We start from the raw sequence: 24186 nt of genomic DNA, 5'->3' as shown, positions 1-24186 counted from the left end.
AGCACGAAGTTGGAATTTGCTATTTTAACTCAAATTTATTACTATTATCTTCTTCTTTGTTTGTAAATATTGGCTAAAAACCAAACCAATCCTGCTATTGAGTTGATTCCAGCTCATAGTAATCCTATAGGACAGAGTAGAACTGCCCCATAGGATTCCCAAGGCTGTAAATATTTACAAAAGGTGACTGTCTTTTCTCCCATAGAGTGGCTGGTGGGTTCAAACCACTGACCTTTTGGTTAGCAGCCAAATGTTTTACCACCAGGTCTCAAGCACTAATAAAAAGAGAATTCTACCCAAATGTCTCCCTATCTCCTACCAACCAGACTTCAGGATCCTCAAATAGGCTTCATTTTAGTGGAAACAAGCTATACTTCAGTGCTCAATATATAAATACTTTAAATATAGAAATTCCATTTAAAAAAATCAACTAAAGAATTTATACAGTTTTTAGCTTTGACTTAATTCTTACTTCCTAGAGTAACGATTATTTTCTTATATTCATACAATATAGATATAAGTTTGCATTCAGAATGCTCATTTCCTTTTCTGAAAACTTTTTTTTTCTTTAATTAAAAAGTAAACTGTTCACTTCAACATTGCAGGTTTCCTAGGCCTGTACATAATAAAAGGCTGGACCTTGTGCCTATTATTTATCATTATCTTGGTTTGTGTGCATTGAAAATGTTAGTATCATTCATACAGTTGTTAGTTTCCTAACATGGAAGGAAGGCTATCCATTTTACAGCTCAATTGAGTGCCTCTAGGTTATAAGCAAAAGGACAAATACACAAAGAGATTAAGTGACTTGCCCAAGATCACATAGCCCATAATCCCAGGCCAGCATCCCTTCTGGTGCATTATAAAGATTCACTGAAATGTGTAGTGTAATATATGCTGCAGTGTTTCTCATATAGTGCTCCAGTGGTAACCTCTATTAAACAAGCAGTGGTGTTAAGTTGCCTTCTCCTTCCTCTTTGTCCTCTTATAATTTCTGATTCTTTTTCTTATACTGTATAGGCCAAAAAGATAAAATCAGTGCATTCCTGGTTGCAAACCAGTATCCAAGCTGATCAACCTTATGCCACATGACTTCTTTTCCTTCCTCCACCCAGACCACTATACTCCAACCCTAAGAGTTGAAAAGGAAAAAAAAAAATGCCTTTTTAACTTTAATTGGTCATTTTAGTTCTAATTATTTCCTGGTCAAACTGTACAAAACATGATTGATATGAGATCTATACAAACACATGAATCATGACTGGTTATCAAAGAATATGAAGTCATGTACATAACTAGTATGGAAATAAAGAATTAAGACATAATTATCTATCTTGGACTTTTTTTCAATTAAAAGTTGAAAGACCTTAGAAAACATTTAGAAATGGTTACTTAGAAACAAAAGAAGTCTAAAGAAGCTTGGTATCTGCCAATCCTGTATCTACAGCATCATGATAAAATCATCTCTTACTCCAGGAAAAAAAAAAAAAAAAAGATAAATATGTCATGATAAAGTCAGGTCAGGAAGTTTTGTGTGTGCCATTTGGTTAACTGCCCAAATTAATCATGTTCATTTTGCTTTATAACTAAAGCCCTGAGGCACAGTGGTAAAAGCATTCAGCTGCTAACCAAAGGGATGGTGGTTCAAATCCACCAGCTGCTCCATGGGAGAAAGATGTAGCAGTCTGCTTCTGTAAATATTTACAACCTTGGAAACCCTATGGGGCTGTCCCACTCTACCCCATAGGGTTGCTATGAGTCAGAATCGACTCAACAGCAAGAGGTTTTATTTAACTTGATAAGAAATTGTGTAGCCACACTAGTGTAGCCAGTTTTAGGAATCATTTCCAAATAGTATAATCTTGCAACAGTGTGCTTTCTTTATGCTAAAAAAAGAATGGGCCCATCTAGATTTCATTCACCAGGAAAGATTTCTGCTTTTATTTCAACAAAGTGTAATATAGTTCACTAGAAATAAATGCAAATGCATAACTGTATCTTCATATAAGCAACCCTATATAAATAAATGTGAGTGATTGTACATATCAAATTGGATAGAAGATTCAAATACACCCTGTTCATAGGGCCATTATGATGATGATGTTGTTATGTGCCATCGAGTCAGACCTGACTCACAGCGACCCCTCCTGGGTTTCTGACGCAGTGTCACTATGGAAGTAGATTGCACCATCTTCCTTCCAAGGAGTGGCTGGTGGGTTTGAACCGCCAGCCTTCTGGTTAGCAGTCAAGCGCCTTAGGCACTGTGCTACCAGAACTCCCAGAGCCATTATATCAGGGCTACATCAAGGATTTGAAATCATTTATTTATACTTTGTAATAATTTAAATATAATTTTTTAAGGTTATTTAAAATGTTGTTGAATCATAGGAACCTGAAGACTAAAAATGTGTATGTCCAGCTATTTAGCTTTTCATTTTATAATATTGAAGGAGAGAATGAAATTTGCATATCTTATTTTTCAGCCATTGTGGACTTTATATATTTTGTCTTTGAATTCTCTGTTATTAACCACCTTCCAAGAATATAAATTTGAAAAAGAATAACTTTGGAAGCAAATTGTAATTGGCAAAACTGATTAGCTTTTACAGATGGGATTACTTGAGATAGAAAAACACAGACTATGTCTATCACGATGTAAGTGGTATGGACAAGCTAAGAGCTGATTGTAATTTAATTGTTATCTTTTTCTCCCCATCTCTGCTCTGTCGCATACACTGTCTGAAAGAAATGGTCAAACTCCCATTATTTCCCTTATAGCTGTACTAGATTTTCTATTTCCATTCAGTCATAGTTCAGAATGAATCACTAATCACTTAAGTATATTTCATTGCCTTACAAATATTGTCAAATGCTATTTCCAAATTGTGAATGACTAAACACTACAAACAATAGATTAATGCCACTCTAGTAGTGTACTCTATATGACACTATGTAGAATATATAAGATTACGTATATAAGGAGCCCTGATGGCACACTCATTAAAAGTGCTTGGCTGCTTGCTAAAAGGTCTGCAGTTCAAACCCACCAGCTGCTCCATGGCAGAAAAATGTTAACAGTCTGCTGTCTAGAAGTGCTATGGGGCAGTTCCATTCTCTTATATTGTTGCTATGAGTTGGGAGCTCTGGTAGCATAGTGCCTAAGGCACTTGACTGCTAACCAGAAGGCTGGCAGTTCAAACCCACCAGCCACTCCTCGGAAGGAAGATGGGGCAATCTACTTCCATAGTGATACTGCCTCGGAAACCCAAGGAGGGGTCTCTATGAGTCAGGTCTGACTCGACGGTACATAACAACAACAACAACAACATGAGTTGGCATTGAGTCAATAACAGTAGTTGGGAATGTATTATACATGTCTTTTTTTTTTTTTAATCTTTTATGTGAGGAATTTCTTTTGGTCTAATTGAGTTTAGTAAAAGAATTTTAGACTAATTTACCCAAGATATATACTAGAGATTCCACTTTTTCCTGTGATGATGTTTGGAGCAGGCAAATGAACCACATTGCCCACTCAGGATGTGGGGCCTTCAACTTGTCACCAGAGGTTACTTAGCCTGATAATTGTCAGCCTAAGTCTAAGATTACTGAGAAACGTGACCCCCCTCCCCTCATTTATCGGTCAGTGAACAGGTACTTCACAAACAAAAAATGTCAGCATGAACAAGGCACGTGAATGAATATGTGGTCTGAGACACTGCCCCTCATTCATCCAAATTTCATTATCGATACTTATGTTTATTTTGGAGCCTTTGTGCTACTGGATTTACGATTTGCAGACATCCTAGAACAATAAGCAGAGTCTGTTGGTAGCAGAAAGTCTGAAATCTTTCAGTAGTCTGTTTATAATTTTTGGAAAATGATCAGTGGGGAACATTTCAAAAGACTGTTCACATTCTGTGTGCCGTGGAATTTGTATCGGATACTGTGAAAAGCCTTTCAGTTAGCAGCTGAGCAAGTAGTTCTGCTCTGTCGTACGGGGTCACTGTGAGTCAGGATCGACTTGATAGCACACAGCAACATTGTGTAAAATTAATAAGCCAATGACTTACTCTTGGGGGCAGGTGAGTAATAATCAATAGTCATAAAAATCTGATTTTCCTTATGTGAAAGAGAGCTTAATGAAGGTCCTTACGTTTTCAGAGTCACTGAGGCAAAGGCATAAATGGTGCACCAGCTGGAGATGGACAAGGAAACATATGTTACCTGGTTTCATGTCATGTAACAGTATGTCCTACCAAAGACCTTACACAAGTTTCTGTTTCTCTCCACATACACATCAAAATGACCAAACACAGGAGAAAGTCACCAGAAAACTAGACATGCTAGAAACCCACATGTAGACCATCGTTAGATTCTTCATCTCTACTCTTTAGGGCATATCATTCTGTGCAGTGACCTCTAACGTTTTCTGCTGCTCCAAAGAAATGTCCATCTAACACTGAAGGGATGTAAAATCCCTATCATTTGTCTGTATAAGATCTGCCATAGAAAGTAATTGATCTCGATGGTCTGCATTCCAGAATGATTTCAACATAGTGAGAAAGAAGAAAACAAATATTAAATATCCTGAATTCAAATGTCCATTTCAGTTTTTGTTAATTTCATCATACTTTGTCTGTTTTCTAGAATTTTCTTGATTCTGCTTTGTAACCATCTCAGAAAGGAAGTAAGAAACCTTGGAAACATCTTGGGCAGGCACCCAACGCCAGTGATTTTATTTGAAATATGTTTGCAAACTGTTCTCCAAATTAGTAATTGTTGAATGCCTACTACATGCATGGAACTGTTCAGGGGATGAAAAAGACATGGTCCTGTCAAGGACTTTATAATGGAAATTGAAACACAGCCATGAATACAGAAAGCTAGAGAGCTGTGTATGCTATAATGAAGGTACCGAGGGCCACAAGAGCACACAGGGCAAAGCACTTCAGTCTGATTGTTGGCAAGGATCTTTTCAGGAAAACTCGTGAAAACCTGTTTCTGTGGAGTCTCATTGATTCAGACTCGTAAGAACCCTGTAGGACAGAGTAGAACCGACCCATAGGGTTTCCTAGGCTGTAATTTCTGTGGTAGCAGGCTGCCATAACTTTCCACAGTGGACAGAGGGGCTGGTGCATGCAAACATCCAACCTTTCACTTAACAGCCAAACATGAACCACTGTGCCACCAAGGCTCCTTTTCAGAAAAAACATTGTGTGTTAATTATCCACAAAAAGACAGTGTAATGAATCTCTTTCTTCTCCTTCCCCTTTTCCATCAAAAAGATTTAAATAAAGGTCAGCCTGAATGACAGAAGAAAAAGCCAATATTTGACAGTCTTTTGTATCACTCAACACAAAAGACTCAATCTGAATAGGATTCAAGAGTTAAAAGGGACAAATTCTATGGCACAGCATAGTGTTGTGGTGTTGTGGGTGTTTGTGTATTCAATTAAATTTTTAAAAAATCAATTTAATTAATTATATGTAACTAATTAAATATATTTATAAGATGTACTTAATTATATGTGTTACATATATGTATAAAATTTCAGTGAAGACTTAAGAATAGAACTAATAATGTGACTTCAAATCAATCAACAAGTTTTTTTTTTAATGCCTGTTTTTGTCACTATTGAAACTATGAAAAAAAGAGTAACTTTCCTCAAGAGACACAATCTCATTTGAAAAAATATGATAACAAGTAATTTTCAATTGAATCTTAGAGCCTGAGTTCTGAGAAGCCAAGAAGCGGCAAAAATTGGAGTAAATGGAGGAAGTTTCATGGAGAGAATACTGCTGTTTTTTTTTTTTTTTTTTTGCCTATGAGGAATATATAAAGAAGTAAATATAAAAACACTTGCATCATTATATCCAAACTCCACATGGCTAGAGTGGCTCCATTTATTTAGGAAAGCACAAAATAAATATTTTTCGTCTCATAGCTTGCTATTTTGTCTTTCCATATTATGTCACCATAAGAAAAATGAATCATTGGTTTTAAAAAATTATCTAGATTTCATGGAATAAAGTACCACGGAAGAGAAAGTTGTATTCATTTAAATTGGCCAATGTACTCCCTATGTTGATTAAATTGACTTCAGGATTGTTCAACTCCAAGAATGTGAACAGAAAAGATCAGAAAAACACATAGCTGTGTAGTCCATTATGAGAAATCCCTTTAAAAGAACCACTGTCCACAATGTACAGATAGGCCATCAATCCCAAGATGTCAAAGGTATCTATTAATAAAATTCCTCTCTAAGACTTGCCTAAGTAAGTCTTGGCTACTTGTTTTCCACAATCAATCAATCAATCAATCAATCAATCAATCAATAAAAATAAGCATGTGGTTAGCTTCAGTGGGCCTTACAATCACCTAGAGGGTTTTTTAAAACACAGATTGCCTTGAATATCCTGATTCCAGGTACTTGCAATGGGGTCCAGGAGATTGTATGTGAAACAAGAACCCAAGCTGATTTCAGTGAGGGGCATCCATGGACCATACTTTCAGAAATACCATTTTTAAATTTATAGAAATCAGATTTATTTTTCTCCACTGTTTTCAAGAAAACAGCTTCAGTTTCTATGTCTCACATTTGTTCTCCTCACACAATTGACTGCATTGTTACCACAGTCACTCTGTACCCTCTGCCAAATTTTGTCCTTGGAGCCCAAGTGACTTAAAAAGTACTTTTAGCATGAATCACCTCATTTCTTCCTTTGCTACAGCTGTTTTTGGTTCCAGGCATCTGTCAGACTTGAAAATTCTTCCCTTGAAGAGACAGGCCACAAAAGCATTCATTTTGACAGGACTGGTAGATTTAACATGTTATTATTTTTATTTACATTGATTTCTTAAGGGCATTCTGTTATTTCCTCTTTTTTTGAAATTATTTTCTGACTGCTTTGAATGTATGGCCAATTTAAAAAGTTAGAAAAAGAAAAGAGGATGAGAAAAGCAGAGGTATTTAAATGTTAAATGATGCTAGTTGATTGCTGGTGACGGTTCTCTCAGCTGTTTTGAGAGGCACAATCATTACTAACACCAGCATTAGAAGTTTAGATTAGAAGTCCCTGTCTCACTTTCATTTGACTTTATGATTGCAATGGATGGCCATTAAAAAGTCTAAATCTCCCAATTGCCTGTAGCAATTTTTTTTCCACTCTGTAAAGCCCTTGAACCCTTTTGCAAGTCAAATTTCAGGTAGAAGAACAGTCTATAAAACAGATGATTCACAGAATTACTCTGTTCACGCTGGGATGGAAGATTTAGAACAGTGATTCTCAAAGTGTATCTTGTATCAACCAACCAGGCAGTTGCCACTGAGCTGAGTCTGACTCATGGTGACCCTGCGTGTGTCAGAGAACTGTGTTCCATGAGGTTTTCACTGGCCGATTTTCCAGAAGTACATCACCAGGGCTGTCTTCTGAGGGACTTTACAGTGCACTAGAACCGCCAACCTTTCAGTTAGTAGCCTACCGAGCATTTTACATCAGAAGTACACAAAGAGTTGTTAAAACACAGATTGAGGTGCCTCACCCCCAAAATTTCTAGTCCAGTAAGTCTTGGGATCAGGGAATTTGCATTTCAAAAGAGTAAGAAATGCTGATGTTTTTGGTTCCAGGACCACACTGAGAACCTCTGGCCCAGAGCCTTCATCTCTGCCTGGCTCTTACCCACTAAATGTAGCGCAAAGGCAGCACTGGAGCCCCGCCTCAGATATTCAGGGGCTTCTTTGTAGAACCTAGTTAAAGACCACTCATCTATAGAATCAAGCCTACATTCCTTTGGTTGGACTCAAGACATTTTCCATTCCAGCCCCAGCCTCTCTTTACAATCATTTCTCACTCAGCGAAACTTCCATTCCCCCAACAATCCACTGAATTGACCTCCTCTCTACTCTCCAAGCCTCATGCTGATCCTGGCCTTCGTGCCTTAAGATACACTTTTTACTTTCTCAGGAAATCCTCCTTGCCCAGTCTTTCTCTCCCCTACTTGACAAACTCCTACCCATTCTTCAAGACCTGACTGAAATAACCCCTATTCAATCCCTCCTTCTGTTCTCTGCTTCCCATAGTCTTTATCAATTGGGCTTTTACATGGAATTTCTTAATACATCTATATTAAGAGAATAAACAGAATTTTAATTTACCCATTAGCATGTCCAGCTCCTCTGTCACTTGCTAACAAGTCTTAAATTCTCTAAGTTTAAATTTCCTAACTGAAAACTTAAAAAATGGATAAATATTACCTAATTCATTTGAATAAATGGTATATTGAATATTAAATGTTTGACCCAATTCTACTACTAATAGTAATAAACTATACCCACAAAGCACCCACTTGTTACTGAAGAATTTTTCACTACATTGTCAACACAACCACCTTGTACTCAATGCCAAATTTGAAAAATCCTCGCCATAGAATATGAATTTCAGTTGATTGTCACATACTCATGTATTTATTTAGCAATATAATTTCTAGGAAACCATTCTCTGAAATTCTATGACATAGCCTCTCTCATGAAAAGACAGAGCAAGGGCTTCAAAAACCACAAATACTTTTAAAAACTCATCTGAGTGAGGGTCAAACAATAAAATGGCCTAGTATTTAATCCTTCTACTTAAAAGGAAATGAATTGTGAGTCAACTTGACTGACATTAGATCCTATAGCTTCTAGAAATGTAGTTGATTAACATATCACCCAGTAGTATCATTTATTATAAATAATGTTTGTGATATATGTTCTTAATGAATTTCCCATGCATTTCTCAGATGTTGATTATTGACTGCAGGATCTGATTGCTAACTGGATGGTTGTTGGTTCAAACCCACTAGCCACTCCACAGAAGCAAGACTGGGCAATCTAAAGATTTACCACCTTGAGACCCCAATGGGGGTCGCTATGAGTCAGAATCAACTCAACAGCAATGGTGTTTTTTTTTTTTTTTTTGGTATACACAGCAATGGCACCTTCTATATAAAAGCTTTCTCCAGCCAGAGAAACACTAAGATGCATTAAAGTAGAATTTCAGGGTTGACTCAAGTCCGCTGTCTAGAAAAGTCTCCATTCAGTTTCAATAAAGCCTTTTACTTTACTAGAGTTGATAGACATGTGTTTGCATTTTCTGGGTATATGCAATGCAAAGCAAGTATCTATCAGAGAGTAGAGACCCCTAAAGAAATTGAGTAAACAAACAAACAACAACAACAATAAAAACTGTTCTATATCCATGGAACAGTTCAGTGCCTTGGAGACAGACTTAGAAATTGTCCTTTTGGTTTCCACCATTTGCTAGTATAATTGAGATTTTATTATTTTTATAGCAGGGATGGCAAACAGTTTCATCTTGAGTGTCAATTCTAATCAACTAGTAGTGGCTTCCTAGCATAAAATGTTCAGAATGATTGTGAGGCCATATATGGGCTCCAAGGGACGATCACGATGATAGCTTAAGACTGTCCACTGTAGGAAGAGAAAGTCCACATGCCATGAATGTCGCTCATACACTAGAATGAAGCCAGAATCTTACAGACAGCCCCATGTATTACTACCAATCATCAAGTACAGCATTGAATTATAAAACCAGTGGGAAAAAATAAGAAACACATCTGCCGAAAAGATGGCAAGCAAAGGAAATAGTCAATTTTTTATCAACATTGTGAATGGCATCAATTTTTAAATTTATCCAATGACCTTTCCACACAGGCATTATGCACAGGATGAGAAGGACAAGAAGCTCTTTATTGTGGAATATTGTTGGGAGCTGGACCAAGGGACAACTCAGCAGAGCAGTTAGTTGCCTGTGGAAATAGCTAAGAAAGAATAATTTACCAACAATACTTAGAAATGAACCCATCACATAAGAGTAACTAAAATAGGAAAATTATATCCCAATAACCAACAAAGTAGGTTACGGGATGGACAGATTACTTAAGGCTTTAGATTTACCCTTTCTCGTTTCTCCACACCTTTAAAGGAAATGTCATTTTTAAAGCTTTTATGAATAAAAGCTTGATCTTATTTCATTAACACTATCATTGTTATTATCCCCAATTTATAAATGAGGAAATTGCAGATGAAAGATCAGGAAACTTGCCCAGCATCTCACAGCTAGACAATCTTCAGCCCAGGCAGATTGAGGCTGGAAGTTACATGCTTAGCAGCTACACCATGTTACCTTCATGGAAGAGGCCGAGGGCTGCACCAAGCTGCCATCACATGCTGGTAATTTCTCTTCTGAATAAATGTTGGACCAACATTTAAAGGATGTCAGTTGAAGGGATGCCCGGAGATCTCACATATCAGACTAGCTCTTTACCGGGCCTAAATAAATAAAAACTTTATTATTCCTCTTGCTTGGCTATGTACAATGTTCACCAATGGTATTTCACTTGGAATAAACTCAGAGGACTTACTTTCCTTACAGTTTGGCAGCAGAGAAGCTAACTGGCCATGTGTAGTTTCTGTATCCTTTGGCAACACTTCACTTGGACACATTTGTAGCTCAAAGCAAGAGAAAGAAGAGAAATTGCAGGGCCATATCACCACAGGCACCAGCCAACACTTTTCAGGATCTTTCACCTAAATGTCTTGCTAGGCCTGCCTAAGGTTGAGAGTTGGGCAGTTTGCCTCAAGACCAATGCTGTCTAGTAGAACTTTCTGCCATGATGGAAAAGTTCTATATCTGTGCTACCCAATAGGATAGCCATTAATCACGTATGGCCATTTTGAACACTTGAAATGTGATTAACTAAGAAACTAAATTATGTTTTTTTCATTTTTGTTAGTTTAAATTGAAATAGCCACATGTGGCTAGTGTTTCTGTTGTTTAAGCTTAGCTCTAGAGTTTCTGCAGTTGGGTTCCACCAAACTGGGAACCCTTGAATGCCTGACAGATCTCCAATGTTAGTTGTCATTATTCCCTTCATGTTTTAATTGCATTCGTTAATCCCAACAACATATATATTCAGTCATTCAAAAATTTTCTGAGAAACTATTACATTCCAGGCAGCATTGAAAGCACAGAAAATAACACAGCAGTGAGAAAAATAGACAAAAATTTATGCCCTTGTAGATCACACTTGTTAGCAATAGATAAGAAATACAAAATAAGCATAGTAAATAAACAAAGAAAATAATGTCTTCATAGGTGATGTGGGGTAAAGCAGCAGAGGGAGAAGGGTGATGATAAAGGGTTGATGGAAACCTGTCTTTAGTACCTTTCTTATAACTGAGGAAATGGGAGAAGAGGAGAACAGATAAGGAACATATGTAGTAAGAATTGTTTTAGATTAATCCGCATTTGTGAAAACAACCCAACAACCAAATCCATTGCCACTGAGTCAATTGTGTTTCGTAGCAACCCTATAAGGGCAGAGTAGGGCTTCCCCATAGGGTTTCCAAGGCTGTAAATCTTTAGGAAGCACATTGCCACATCTGTCTCCCATGGAGCAGCTTGTGGATTTGTACCTCCTACTTTTTGGTTAGCAGCTGAGCACTTTACTGCTGTGCCACAAGGTCTCTTTCTTTATGAAACACCACATGTAAAAATGCATAGCGCAAAGCTCTTCTTGTGATAGGTGCTAAGTGCCTCTCTTACTACTCTCAACCCCACTGCACCACCCACCATTAGTGTGTAGCTATGCTTTCTGTTTTACCATAACTGGGCCAGGATTCTAGAGGGGGGGTTGGGAGGAAAAAAAAAAAGTGATCCAGCATAAATAATCACCCTATGGGTAGCGGTGCACGAAATTTTTCTGAGAGCCAACTGCATTATCAATGTGTGTACAACCCACCTGATTAAGATCTCTTTAGCGTCCCCGTATTGCTAGATAGATTCGTCAAGAAAAGACCAGAAAAACCACATTTCTAACTAGATACTAAAGCAAAATAGGAAGTACTTTCTCACAGCCTTGAGATAGAGACCATTTTTATCTGGAGTTGATCCTTAGTGAAAATTGGGAGAAAGTAATCTAGTCAGTCTGTCCTCTCTATTGGATCCTTCTCTGTGTTTCAGTCTCATCTTCTCCAACTTGCCATTCAATTGGCGCTATCTGCAAATGACTGACATTAGTTATAGTTAAAAGTCAGTTGAACATGAGCCATCACTTATCCTAAGAATTGCTCTTAGAGCTTCTAATTGTTGAACAAAGCAATTAATTAAAAGAACATTGGGAATCTGACAAGTTGGGGATTAACTCTTAGAAAGCAGTGAGTCCTTGAAGTCAGATCTCTGAGTCTTCTCATACATAAGGTATATTATATCCTGTCTTAGGGGTAAAACTAAAGACTTCTCAATCTGTGTCAGTCATTTAAACAACAAAGCACCAATTTTTCATTACCATACTCTGTTGAGTCTATATAAGTTAGGTTAATGTGATTCATTGTCATAGAACCTTTCCTCTCGAGTCTCTTGTCCTCTAAATTCCAGCTCTGACACAAGATATGTGAGGGAAATTGTCTTAAATAGCACTGAAATTCTTAAAACGTCCAAACAGTTTTCGGGCACGTTTTTGGGCAAGACATTGCCCTAAGCATTAGGGGAGAGAGACAAGTGAATAAGAATCTGTACAAAGTGACCGTAAGGGACTAAAAAGGCTCCAGAAGTAAAACCAAATATAAAATTTTGAGTTGGGTGGCCAATTCATTTTTGAACACCCTGTGAGTTAAAAGATTGGCAGAGGCCAAGAATATTCCTTAGAGAAAAATTCTAATTAAAAAGAAAAGGATCAATAAAATAAAAGTATTGAGGGAGGGAATAAAAATTCTATGCCACTTCTCCCATCCCCCAAAATAGACTTTAAGTCTATTTCACCATGAAAAGCAAAGAGACATGGGGAAATAGCAAAGTCCACAGCTACTCATCCATCAATCAATCCACACACATTCTTTCAGAGGCAATATTGAACTATACATTCACCAAAACTCTAAAGGTATAGTCAGGATAAAGATGAAATCACTGCTTCAAGGAAACCCTAGTCTACCAGAGGAGGGCAAGCATGTAAATAAATCATTTCCATGCAAAGTAATAATTGTAGCAATATGTACCAAGTGCCATAAGAATACTAAGGATGTGGTCATCAAGACTTTGACAAAGAAAGTGAAGTTTGAGCTGAATTTGGAAGGGTGAGCTTTAAGTGATGAGTTAAGGAGTAGAGAGTATTCCAAACAGAAAGTAACACAAGTACAAGGGCATGCAGGCATCTAAGAGTTGGCATCTTAGGGAGATACCAGTATTTCATGGAGTTTGTATGAGTGATAGGAGATAAGCTTAACTGTAAAGGAAGACTATGACAAATTTACATGCTATGCACTTGTTGCAATTTTATCTTGCTCATGATTGGAAGCCACTGCAGGGTTTTAAAAAGAGTGTGACAGAATCATATTTGTTTTGTATAGGGACCATTCAGTCAACAGTTCACTATGAAAGATGGAGTGGAAGAGGGCAGATATAAGACTAATTTGGTGTCTGTTCACTCCACTTGAATGAATTATAATGAAGGCCCAAACCAAGGAGGATTGAGAATGAGGTAGACTGGAACATTTTAGAAAGTCACTTTCCCTGTTATCTGGTTTCTGGCTGGAGTACCAAAGTCAACAGAAGCTGTTATTGCCTTATAGCTCCAAATAGATCTTAAAGTGACATTAGGGTATCAAGGAAATATGTCACTGTTCTTAGGCCTTAAAGGTTGAACCAAGCACTGTACACATATTAGCTAGTATGTGAATACATCATTCAATATGGACAAAATATGATGGTGGTACCCCTGAAAAAGGATCATGCCTGGTGCCCAAAGTCTACCAAAAGTGCCAGGCATATAACCAGTTGCCATTGAGTCGACTATAACTCATGGAAACCCCATGTGTGTCAGAGTAGAACTCCATAGAGTTTTCAAGGGCTCACTTTTTGGAAGTAGATTGTCAAGGCTTTCTTCCAAGGCACTCTAGGTGGACTCCAACCTCAACCTTTTGGTTAGCAGCTGAGCATGTTAACCGTTTGCAGCACCCAGGGATTTCACCTGATACATAAACCCAAAAAACTAAATCCACCACGATTGGGTTGATTCCAACTCATAACAACCTTTAGGATAGGATATAACTGTCCTCATAAAGTTGCCAAAGCTGTAAATCTTTACAGAAGTAGATTTCATCATCTTTCTCCTGAGAAGTGGCCAGTGAGTTCAAACTGCTAACCTTGGGGTTAGCAGCTGAATGCTTAAACCACTCTGGTAACTACCAAAAAAAAAAAAAAAAAACCAAACTCACTGCCGTCTAGTCAGATCTGACTCATAGCGACCCCTCCTTGGGTTTCTGGGGCAGTATCACTACAGAATTAGATTGCCCAATCTTCCTTCCAAGGAGTGACTGGTGGGTTTGAACTGCCAGCCTTCTGGTTAACAGTCAAGTGCCTTAGGCACTAAGCCACCAGAACTTCCCCACTGGTTAAATAAATGTAAGTTTGCTCTAAATCGAAATCATTGTGAGCACTTGTGATTCACAATAATTTTGTGATTGATAATTCAGATTCTTTAATTGCTTTTGAAAGTTACAGCCTGCCAGATCAGAAGGAGAAAATATTTAATTTCTATGCAAAGAATCAGTAATCATATTTTGAAAATATTTATGAGTGATTAGACTTGTTTTAGGGAAAACTAGCAATTGTTACAATCAGCTGTTAAAGGAGAGAAATCAAAGTAAAGCAGCTGAGGCTATTTGTCACTGAAATATGGAAAAGATCACTGCCCCACAGTGTCACATCTGCACAGAATCATTTGATGTAGTTCCTTATGTCCAAGATGATCACATCACTTCCTTCCCTGTCTCTACCTGGATGTCTTTCTCCCATCACGAGGTGGACTCTATTGCTCTTCTTCTCTTAGTACTTTGCCTGATCAATAAAATGCAAGCAACTGACATTCTGGGACTTCTGAGGCTAAGCATAAGAAGCCTTGCATTTTCTGCCTGGGCCTCCTCAGTCATTCTCTTGGAAGTCTCTCTGGGAGAAGCGCATCTACCCAAAGAGAAAAAGAGAGAAACCAGGTACTAGACCTGGAAGTGAAGGAGCCGTCTTATACATTCCAGCCCCAAAAGATGCTGAATGGAAAAGAACTGAAGAACCAGATATGTAATCCCAGTTGAGCCATGCCAGGCATAACAAACTCAAGCCACTGCAGATGATGCCCTGGACATCAAGGGGCAGAGATAAGTCATCTCAACTGTGCCCTGCCTGCATTCATGAACACAATAAATAAATGCTGTTTTCCACCATGAAGTTTTTCAATGCCTTGTTACTTAACGATAGATTACCAGAACACATGACATATAACCCTGTGAGTTCCTTGTGGCTAGAATTGAATATTTCTCATCTCTCTATTCCTAGCATAGTGCCTAGCACAGCGTTCTTGTTGTAGTTAGGGATTGTCAAGTCAGTTCTGACTCGCAGTGACCCTATGTGCGATAGAACAAAACACTGCCCAGGCCAGTGCCATCTTCAAAGTCATTGCTATACTTAAGCCTACTGTTGCAGCCACTGAGTCACTGTGACCATCTTGTTGAGGGACTTCCTCTTTTTCACTGACTGTTTACCACACATGATATCCTTCTCAAGGGACTGGTCCCTCATGATAACTTGACCAAAGTATGAGAGATGAAGTCTCACCATTTTCTCTTCTACAGAGTATTCTAGCTTTTCTTCTTCCAAGACAAATTTGTGTTTGTTCTTCTGGCAGTCCATGGTATTTTCAATATTCTTTGCTAACACTGTAATTCAAATGCATCAATGTTTTATCAGTCTTCCTTATGCACTGACCAGTTTTCACATGCAAATGAGGATACTGAAAATACCATAGCTTGGTATTTTCACCCAGTGCACCATGGCATCTGATTTCTTGACTGTTGCTTCCACGTGTGTTGGTCATAGATCCATGTGAAATGAAATCCTTGACAATTTCAATCTTTTCTCCATTTATCATGATACTGTTTATTGGTCCAGTTATAAAGATTTTTGTTTTCTTTATATTGAAGTGTACTCCATACTGAAGGCTGTAGTCTTTGATCTTCATGAGTAAATGCTTCAAATCCTTTTAACTTTCAGCACAGAAGGCTGTGTCATCTGCATGTCACAAGTTGTTAACAAATCCTCCTCTGATCCTGATGCCATACTGTTCTTCATATAGTCTAGTTTCTTGGATTATTTGCTCAGCATACAGACTAAATAAATATGATGAAAGACTACAACCCTGAGACACAGCCTTCTTGATTTTAAAGGATACATGCAGTATCCCCTTGTTCTGTTTCAACAATAGCATGTTGATCTCTGCACACGTTCCTCGTGAGCACAATTAAGTGTTCTGGAATTCCCATTTTTCACAATGTTATCTATAATTTATTATGATCCACACAGTTGAAGGCCTTTGCATAGAATACAACACAGGTGAACATCTTTCTAGTATTCTCTGCTTTCAGCAAAGATCCATCTGACATCAGCAATGATTTCCTTCATTCCATGCCCTCTTCTGAATCTGGCTTGAATTTCTGGCAGTTCCCCGTCTATGCAATGCCACAACTGTTTTGAACACAACTGTATTTCAACAAAACTTTATTTGCATGTGATATTAATGATATTCAATAATTTCTTCATTTTGTTGGATTATCTTCCTTTGGAATTAGCACAGATATGAATCTCTTCCAGTCAGTAGGCCAGGTAGCTGTCTTTCAAATTTCTTTGCATAAATGAGTGAGCACTTCCAGTGTTGCATCCATTTGTTGAAATATCTCAATTGGTATTCCATCAATTCCTGGAGCCTTGTGGTTCACCAGTGCCTTCAGTGCAGCTTAGACTTCTTCCTTCAATATCATTGGTTCTTGATCCTATGCTACCTCCTGAAATGGTTGTATGTCGACCGGTTCTTTTTGGCACAGTGACTGAGTATTCCCCTTCTGTCTTCTTTTGATGCTTCCTGCATTGTTCAGTCATTTGCCCATAGAATCCTTCAGTATTACAACTCAAGGCTTGAATTTTTTTTCAGTTCTTTCAGCTTATGAAATTCCAATTGTGTTCTTCCTTTTGGATTTTCTAACTCCAAGTCTTTGCACATTTCACTATAGCACTTTACTTGTCTTCTTGAGCCACCCTTTGAAATCTTCTGTTCAGCTCTTTTATGTCATCATTTCTTCCATTTGCTTTAGCTACTCTGCATTCAAGAGCAAGTTTCAGAGTCTCTTCCGACATCCATTTTGGTCTTTTGTTTCTTTCCTGTCTTTTTAATGACATTTACTTTGAATATTATATCCTTGATGTCATCCCACAACATCTCACACAGTAATATTTTATCATATTGTATCTGAAGAAGCTAACAGAGAGTGTTAAGATAGAGCGTATTTGGAAGCAGAAGAAGGACTCCTCATATGCTCAAAAGCCATTAACCTAAGTGTATCTTCTAAAGTCCCATTGAATTCTAAATGTATTTTCTAATTTTTAAATCTAGGAACTCTGACATGCCAGGTAATTAAATTCATTCTGAGAAAATGTACATGTGGGTTGTACTGCCAGCATTTGAACAGGATACTAATAGCAAACTGTGGGAAGTTTTGTTGGTTTCCCTGAGCATCAGATGGGCATTGACCTATTTTAAATAAGTCTGTGACTCATCCAAAAAGCCCCACATCGTAAGTACATTTAAATGGAAACATAAATGTCATAGTATAGAGATTTTTCATACCTCAATGAATACACTTCCTCACCCTCTAATTTGAGGTATACCAAAAATAGCATTGGTACATATGGTGCCACAAATTCAGTTTCCACAAATAGGCACCACTTTGTCAAGGACCCAATTCTAGAACTAAAAACTCCCTTAATACTATGACCATATTTTGATGTCAAGAAATCTTCAATCACAATTATAGTGCCATAAAAAGAAAATCTAAAATGAGTCTATTTCTAATTTTGCCAATATGCAAATATCAGTCAACATGTTTAAGTCTTTCTTATATTGTGCAGGAAAAAAATGAGAAGGAATAGGAAAGCAATAATTTCCAGAAAGTAGGCTGGCTGTCTTATATCCTAAGGAACATGGTCACAAAATAAAAAAGTATCCATGGAGAAAACAAAGTAAGCTTTTTTAAAAACAGCCAGTTCAGCATAGAAAATGCTTCTGAAAAGTGAGGAACAAATATAATCTTCCTACTACTAAATTCACTTTGCTATTGTCATCATTTGCCAGTTTCTCCTTATCTTTTCCAAACTCCATGGATTTCCTTCAGAAAGTCACTAGATATCACAAAAAGGCATTTTCTTACAATAAATACACTTAAATTTAACTGCAGATAATTGTGAAAGCAGAAACACGTTGTGTTTATACAACACAAGCAAGAAAAGCAGCGCCATGAAATGAAGACTGAAGCTAATAGACTCAAGCATTGACATCATCCACGCAGCACAAATCATTTAACCTCTTTGGGCCCCAGTTTTCTCTTCTGCAAAAAGGAATTAATGTTTGTTTGCCTCAAAGATTGTTGTAAAGATCAAATTAAATTATCTCTGTGGTTCATTGTGTGTTGTAAACCATGATGTAGTAGGGAAATATCAAATTTTAAATGGGATCTTATTTAAAGCAATGGTATTAAGCTTTTTCTGCCAAAGGCATGGAGCCTAACATCTGTTATTTCTTTCTTAAAAGCAGAGGTTAGCAAATGCTGGGGAGCTATTAAAGGTAAAACAGCACTGAAAATGAGAATTGCCTCTTCAAGCCGTCAGAAGTATGGAAAAATAATTTAACCAGGAATGAGAGTTATTTGATGTTTAATACCACCACCCATCTGTCAGTTTATCATACACTGGTGACTTGTGTGTCACTATGATGTTGGGAGCTATGTCACACCCCTAGTAGACAGAGCTTCCAGGCTATGATGGACTGCAAAGAAAGGCCTAGTAATCTACTTCTAAAAATGAGCCCATGAAACCCCAGTGGAACACAATGGACTACTGTCCGATAGAGTGCTGGAAGATGAGCTCCTTAGGTTGGGAGGTTCTCAAAATGCACAGTGGCCATAACAATGGACTTGAGCAAATGAAGGATCATGGAGATGGCACAAGACATGCAATGTTCTCTCTTTTACATACAGTTAACATGGATCAGTGCTGGCTCCACTGCAGAAATAACAACAACATTAAATGGGTGTCATTCAAGGCCTTGGATCAACCAAATCACCTTTGTTCCACATAAAATCACCTCTGTTCCTTCAGAGAGGGGCATCTCACACACTGGAAAACACTAAGCTAGAGAATCCTACTACTTCTAGCATCTCTTGCTCAATAATTTATCCAAAGTCATAACTTAAATCTGTTGCATAATTGGGTTAAAAAGTGTAGGATTCTTAGTACCTTTCAGGTCTCCTAACCACTGAAGCCCTCAGCCAGCTAAACTACACATTATTCCTTAATTTTTACAAAGATGACAGAAAGGATACCATTGACAGATAGATCCCTCAAACGACTAATGACCTCATGGAATTGGAGTTTCATTACAGATGGTTGGCAGTGGAAAACAAATTTTGAGTTGTTGTGAAAATTACACACCTGCAGACAAATTATTAGATCTGTCAAGTGGCTAATCAGGAGAGTTCTCTCTGTCATTAATTATGTACAACATTTATGTTTGTTTGATACTGCAGAACTGTCTAGACCCACCCAGGTGGGTTACCTGTCACATAGAAACAGCCCAGGTGTGAGTGCTTGTGTCTTGATTCTTCAGGAAAATTGGCAACCAAATGCAGGAGTCTTATTACACTCCTGCTTAAACCTTTAATGGCCTCTCATTTGGGGGGAAGCCCAAAATCTCTATCATAAACACCAAAGTCTGATGTGACCTTGTCCCTGTTCACCCACTCCAAGGCCCCATTTTGTTTCACTTTCGTTTGCAATCTGGGGTCCAACCATATTGACTGTGTTATATCCTAAGCCATTATATCAAATTACCACAAAATACAAGAATTAAACAAATTTATTCTCTCACAGTTCTGAAGACTGGAAGTCCAAAATCAAGGTGTCAGTAAGTTCATACTCTCTCTGAAGGCTCTAGGCAAGAATCTTTCCTTGCCTCGTTCTGGCTTCTAGTGGTCGCTGGCAATCCCTGGTGCTGCTTTTCTTGGGGTAACGTGACTCCGATCTCTGCCTCCATCTTCACATGGCCTTCTTCCCACTGTGTGTTTGTGTCCAAATTTCCTTCTTCTTCTAAGGACACTAATCACTAGCTCACCCTTATCCAATACTAACTCAGCTCTGATAGCATAGTGCCTAAGGCACTTGACTGCTAACCAGAAGGCTGGTGGTTCAAACCCACCAGCAACTCCTCAGAAGGAAGGTTGGGCAATCTACTTCCATAGTGATCCTGCCTCGGAAACCCAAAGAGGGGTTGCTATGAGTTGGGTCCGACTTGTTGGTACATAACAACAACAAACTTGATTATATCTGCAGAGACCCCATTTCCAAATATGATCACATTCACAGGTTCCAGTTGGACATGAATTTTGGAGGGACACTACTTAACCCGGTGCACTGACCTTCTTGGACTTTCTCCAGAGTAGGGCTGTTCACGTTGTTCTGTCTGCTTAGACTGCCCTTGGCTCAGCCCCACCAGCTCCTGATGCTGGGCATACTCATTCATTCAAGTCTCAGACAAAACATTACTTCTTCAAATCAGTCTTCCATGAACCCTCTAGATTAGGTTACATCCATTTGTCACAAGCCTCTCTACTTCCTTACTGCTGTCATCATAATTGAATTGCTGGTTAATGTCTTTCTATTCTACTGGAGTGTAAACTCAGTGAAGACTAGAAGTATGTATATCTCCTCTGTCTTTTTATCCCTGGCAGTTACTAATTAGACATTCAGTATGCATTTTCTAAATGAATGAATCAATCACTGAGTGAGCCAATAAATGGTTTCAGTTTAATCCTCTGCTAGGGCCACAGAGTCCATCAAAATAACTTAGATAATGTTGAGAGGATCTGAGATTTTTTTTTTTTTTTTTTCAAGTTTATCTCTACCATTCTCTTTCTCTAAATATGTGTATCCATGACACAGATCATCTTGGAGAAGAAAAGGGGAAACCTAGTCCTATATCCAACTGAGTGACCTTCCAGGATCCTTGGTAGGATCCTGTCACAAGGAAGACATCCCTCCTCAAAGTAGGGTTACTATTACACCCAATTTAGTGGGTTCAAGTGAATCTTCACATTACTCTGGAGTACAGTAAGCCACTGATAAAAAAAAAAGACATTCTCGAGCCTGCCTTCTTGCTTTCTTCTCAGCAACAAATTTGCCTTGCTTTCATTTCAAAGAACATGTCATAACTTCCTGCTCAAGCATCCACAGCAACGAAAGCAGTGGTAGCATCTGCTTGAGAGGAAAGGAAAGGGCATGGAGTGAGAGGAGCTATGTTCTGGTTCTGGCTCCGCCACTTGTTTGCTGCATGTCCTTAAGCCAGTCCTCTAGATCTTTGTGGCCAAAAAGTCCTGCCTATGAAATTGGACAGACGTCTTACCCAGAAGGTTTCTGTAAGCACCAAATGAGATCGTAATTATATTTTACTATTTTACCTAAGGATTTACTAGTACTTCAATTATGAAAGCAATTTGTAAATTATAAAATGCTAGGCAAATTATGATAATATTGCCCCTGGCCCTTGAAAACAATTTTACCTTCTCAATTTTGATAAGTACCTATTAATAAAGTGAGTTTTCATTCCTATCATTTGATGGCAGGTAGAGACAGAACCACAAAGCTGGTAGAAGAGGAGTAAACAATGAGCAGTGACTGAGCTAAATTCAAGAGATAATTGAGCATCGACTGGATAGGACATATCTCCCTTGTTCTCACTCATTCCTCTGTAGCATAAAAACTATTTTTTAAATAAAGGAACCAATATGTTATCTCCTTATGGGTCACATTTTGTTTGCTGTAACACAGCAAAAACTTCACATAAGTGAAGATGACCTGAATCATAGACCAGGTCACCTACATGGAACGGTTTTAGAGGAGGCATAACTCCTATTTATGCTCATTGATGCTTGATAAAACCTTTCTTCCACAATTAGAGATGAAGTTGAAATCTAAATCTCTTTCAAATAAGTATTATAACAATTTTTTAATAAGATGTGAACAATTGATAAGAGGCATGATTTTGATAACAGAACTTGGGAAAAAGATATTAAATATATATATATATAAAGAAAAAAGATGAATAAGAACTAAACCAAACCCCCTTATTAGGTTCTGCAACATTAAAATGGATTTATTTCAAATTTTAATATTTATTTAAATGATCACAGTCAAAATAACTATTGTGAGAAAAATACAGGAAGAAGTAACCGCTAAAGTGAATCTTCATAGTACTTTTTTTAAAAAAATCATTTTATTGAAATATAAATTATGTACAGTGAAATACACAAAACTAAAGTGACATGGGTCAATGCGTTTTTTTTGTTTTTTTGTTTTTTGCAGTGCTCCCTCCCCTCCCCTCCCCCCTTCTGGTAACCAACAAAGAAAGTTTCTTTCCATATGTAAACCTTCCCTTGACTTTTTACCATAATGAACTAATACTATATTTGTCATTCTGTGACTGACTTATTTTACTTCACATTACATCCTCCAAGTTCATCCACGTTATGCAGTGTTTTACAGAAAGTGGTGTATTAAAGTCTCCTATTATGACTTATGACTGTGGGGGAGCTCTGGTAGCATAGTGCCTAAGGCACTTGACTGCTAACCAGAAGGCTGGCGGTTCAAACCCACCAGCCACTCCTCGAAAGGAAGGTTGGGCAATCTACTTCCGTAGTGATACTGCCTCGGAAACCCAAGGAGGGGTCGCTATGAGTCGGGGCCGACTCGACGGCAAATAACAAGAACAACAACAACAACAACAATTATGACTGTGGAGTCACCTTCATAATACTTTATTATGTTCTATAATAGTTCTGGGTTGACTTGGTTTTGATCTTGTTTTTAATTTGCAGACTTATAAATGAATCTTTGAGGGACCAGCTATTGGTGACCATTCAGAAGACTTTCACGTACACTCGAACCCAAGCTCAGCACCTGTTCATCATCCTCATGGAGTGCATGAAGAAGAAGGAACTGGTATGTCAACAGTGCCCCCATGGGTAGCAGGATGCCCTGCACATTTCCCTCTATCTACTTAACCACTTTCTTGAATCACATACCAATTTTTTTTTCTTTTTGGGAAAGCTTACAACCTACCTTAGGGTCCACTGGCTCCACAGTTTCCACCCCCAAATAGCAGACACTTGTTCTTTGGCCCTGGATGTAATCAAGTGTCTACAGTAGGGTTTTAGCATCATTTCCTTTTGGAACTATCCGAATGCTCTACTCACCTCACCCAAATGAGTTGACAAGACAAAATAGGTTTCCTCCTGGAAAATACTTGTGGATCCACTTTTAGATTTAGGGCTTCCCTCTGCTTGTGAATAGTGGATCACTGATGGGCTTTGTGTCAAATATCTGGTGATGCAGTGTCCAGGCTAACATGCTAATCTGCACAGGTGGGAAATGAAGAAAATTACCCAAGGAATGCTCAGAACTTCCGTAGTATCTGAAGTGTCCTCTAGTAGCTTCTGCAATCGTTTCTTCTATCTGGGCAAAATGTCTTTTACATATGATCTGATCACCTGAGATGCCCTTTTAGGATTAATACAATTAGCATGAGCAATCATTTGAGCCCTTGCTACGTACCAGGCAGGTGTCTTAACACATGTGATGTTTGCAACTCTCCTAGTGAGAGAGGTACAACTATTGTATCTTTATTTTACAGGTAAGAGAACTAAACTAGTAGAATCTAATCTCTATGGGAAGTATTTTTATTTAGAAATTGTCTTGTTGAAGTAGTGAGTAAATTGGGTAGATACCAGCAGGCATGAGCAAATGCAGACTGTTCTCAAAAACCCAGGATTAGAGCAGATGCTGACAGGGTAGCAAAGCAGTTTAAACCTGTCTGTTCCGTTTTGGGCAAATTGAATTGGACAGAGCATCCTGGAGTAATTCTCTCTGGAAACGTTAGAGGGCACTCCTCCTCTGGGGGTGGGGGTGGGGCACAGGACCAGACTCTCAAAGGCTCAAACACAGGCAGCCAGATGGGGTGGCGGGGAACAAGCTGCTTTTC

General features: G+C 38.2%; 1 protein-coding gene across 1 annotated transcript in view; it reads left to right on the top strand.

The window, feature by feature from the left end:
* Positions 1–24186, top strand: part of TRPM3 (transient receptor potential cation channel subfamily M member 3) — a 1151180-nt gene that overhangs the window by 892357 nt on the left and 234637 nt on the right. The window contains exon 11 of the mRNA XM_042780585.1: positions 23024–23147. Coding sequence (XP_042636519.1) covers positions 23024–23147 — 124 coding nt within the window. The remainder of the gene's footprint in view (positions 1–23023; positions 23148–24186) is intronic.

The sequence above is a fragment of the Orycteropus afer genome, unplaced genomic scaffold (genome assembly GCF_000298275.1).
Source record: "Orycteropus afer afer isolate SDZICR_OR568_19922 unplaced genomic scaffold, OryAfe1.0 scaffold00005, whole genome shotgun sequence".
Taxonomy (NCBI): domain Eukaryota; kingdom Metazoa; phylum Chordata; class Mammalia; order Tubulidentata; family Orycteropodidae; genus Orycteropus; species Orycteropus afer.
This window is presented reverse-complemented; position numbering and strand designations above follow the sequence as displayed.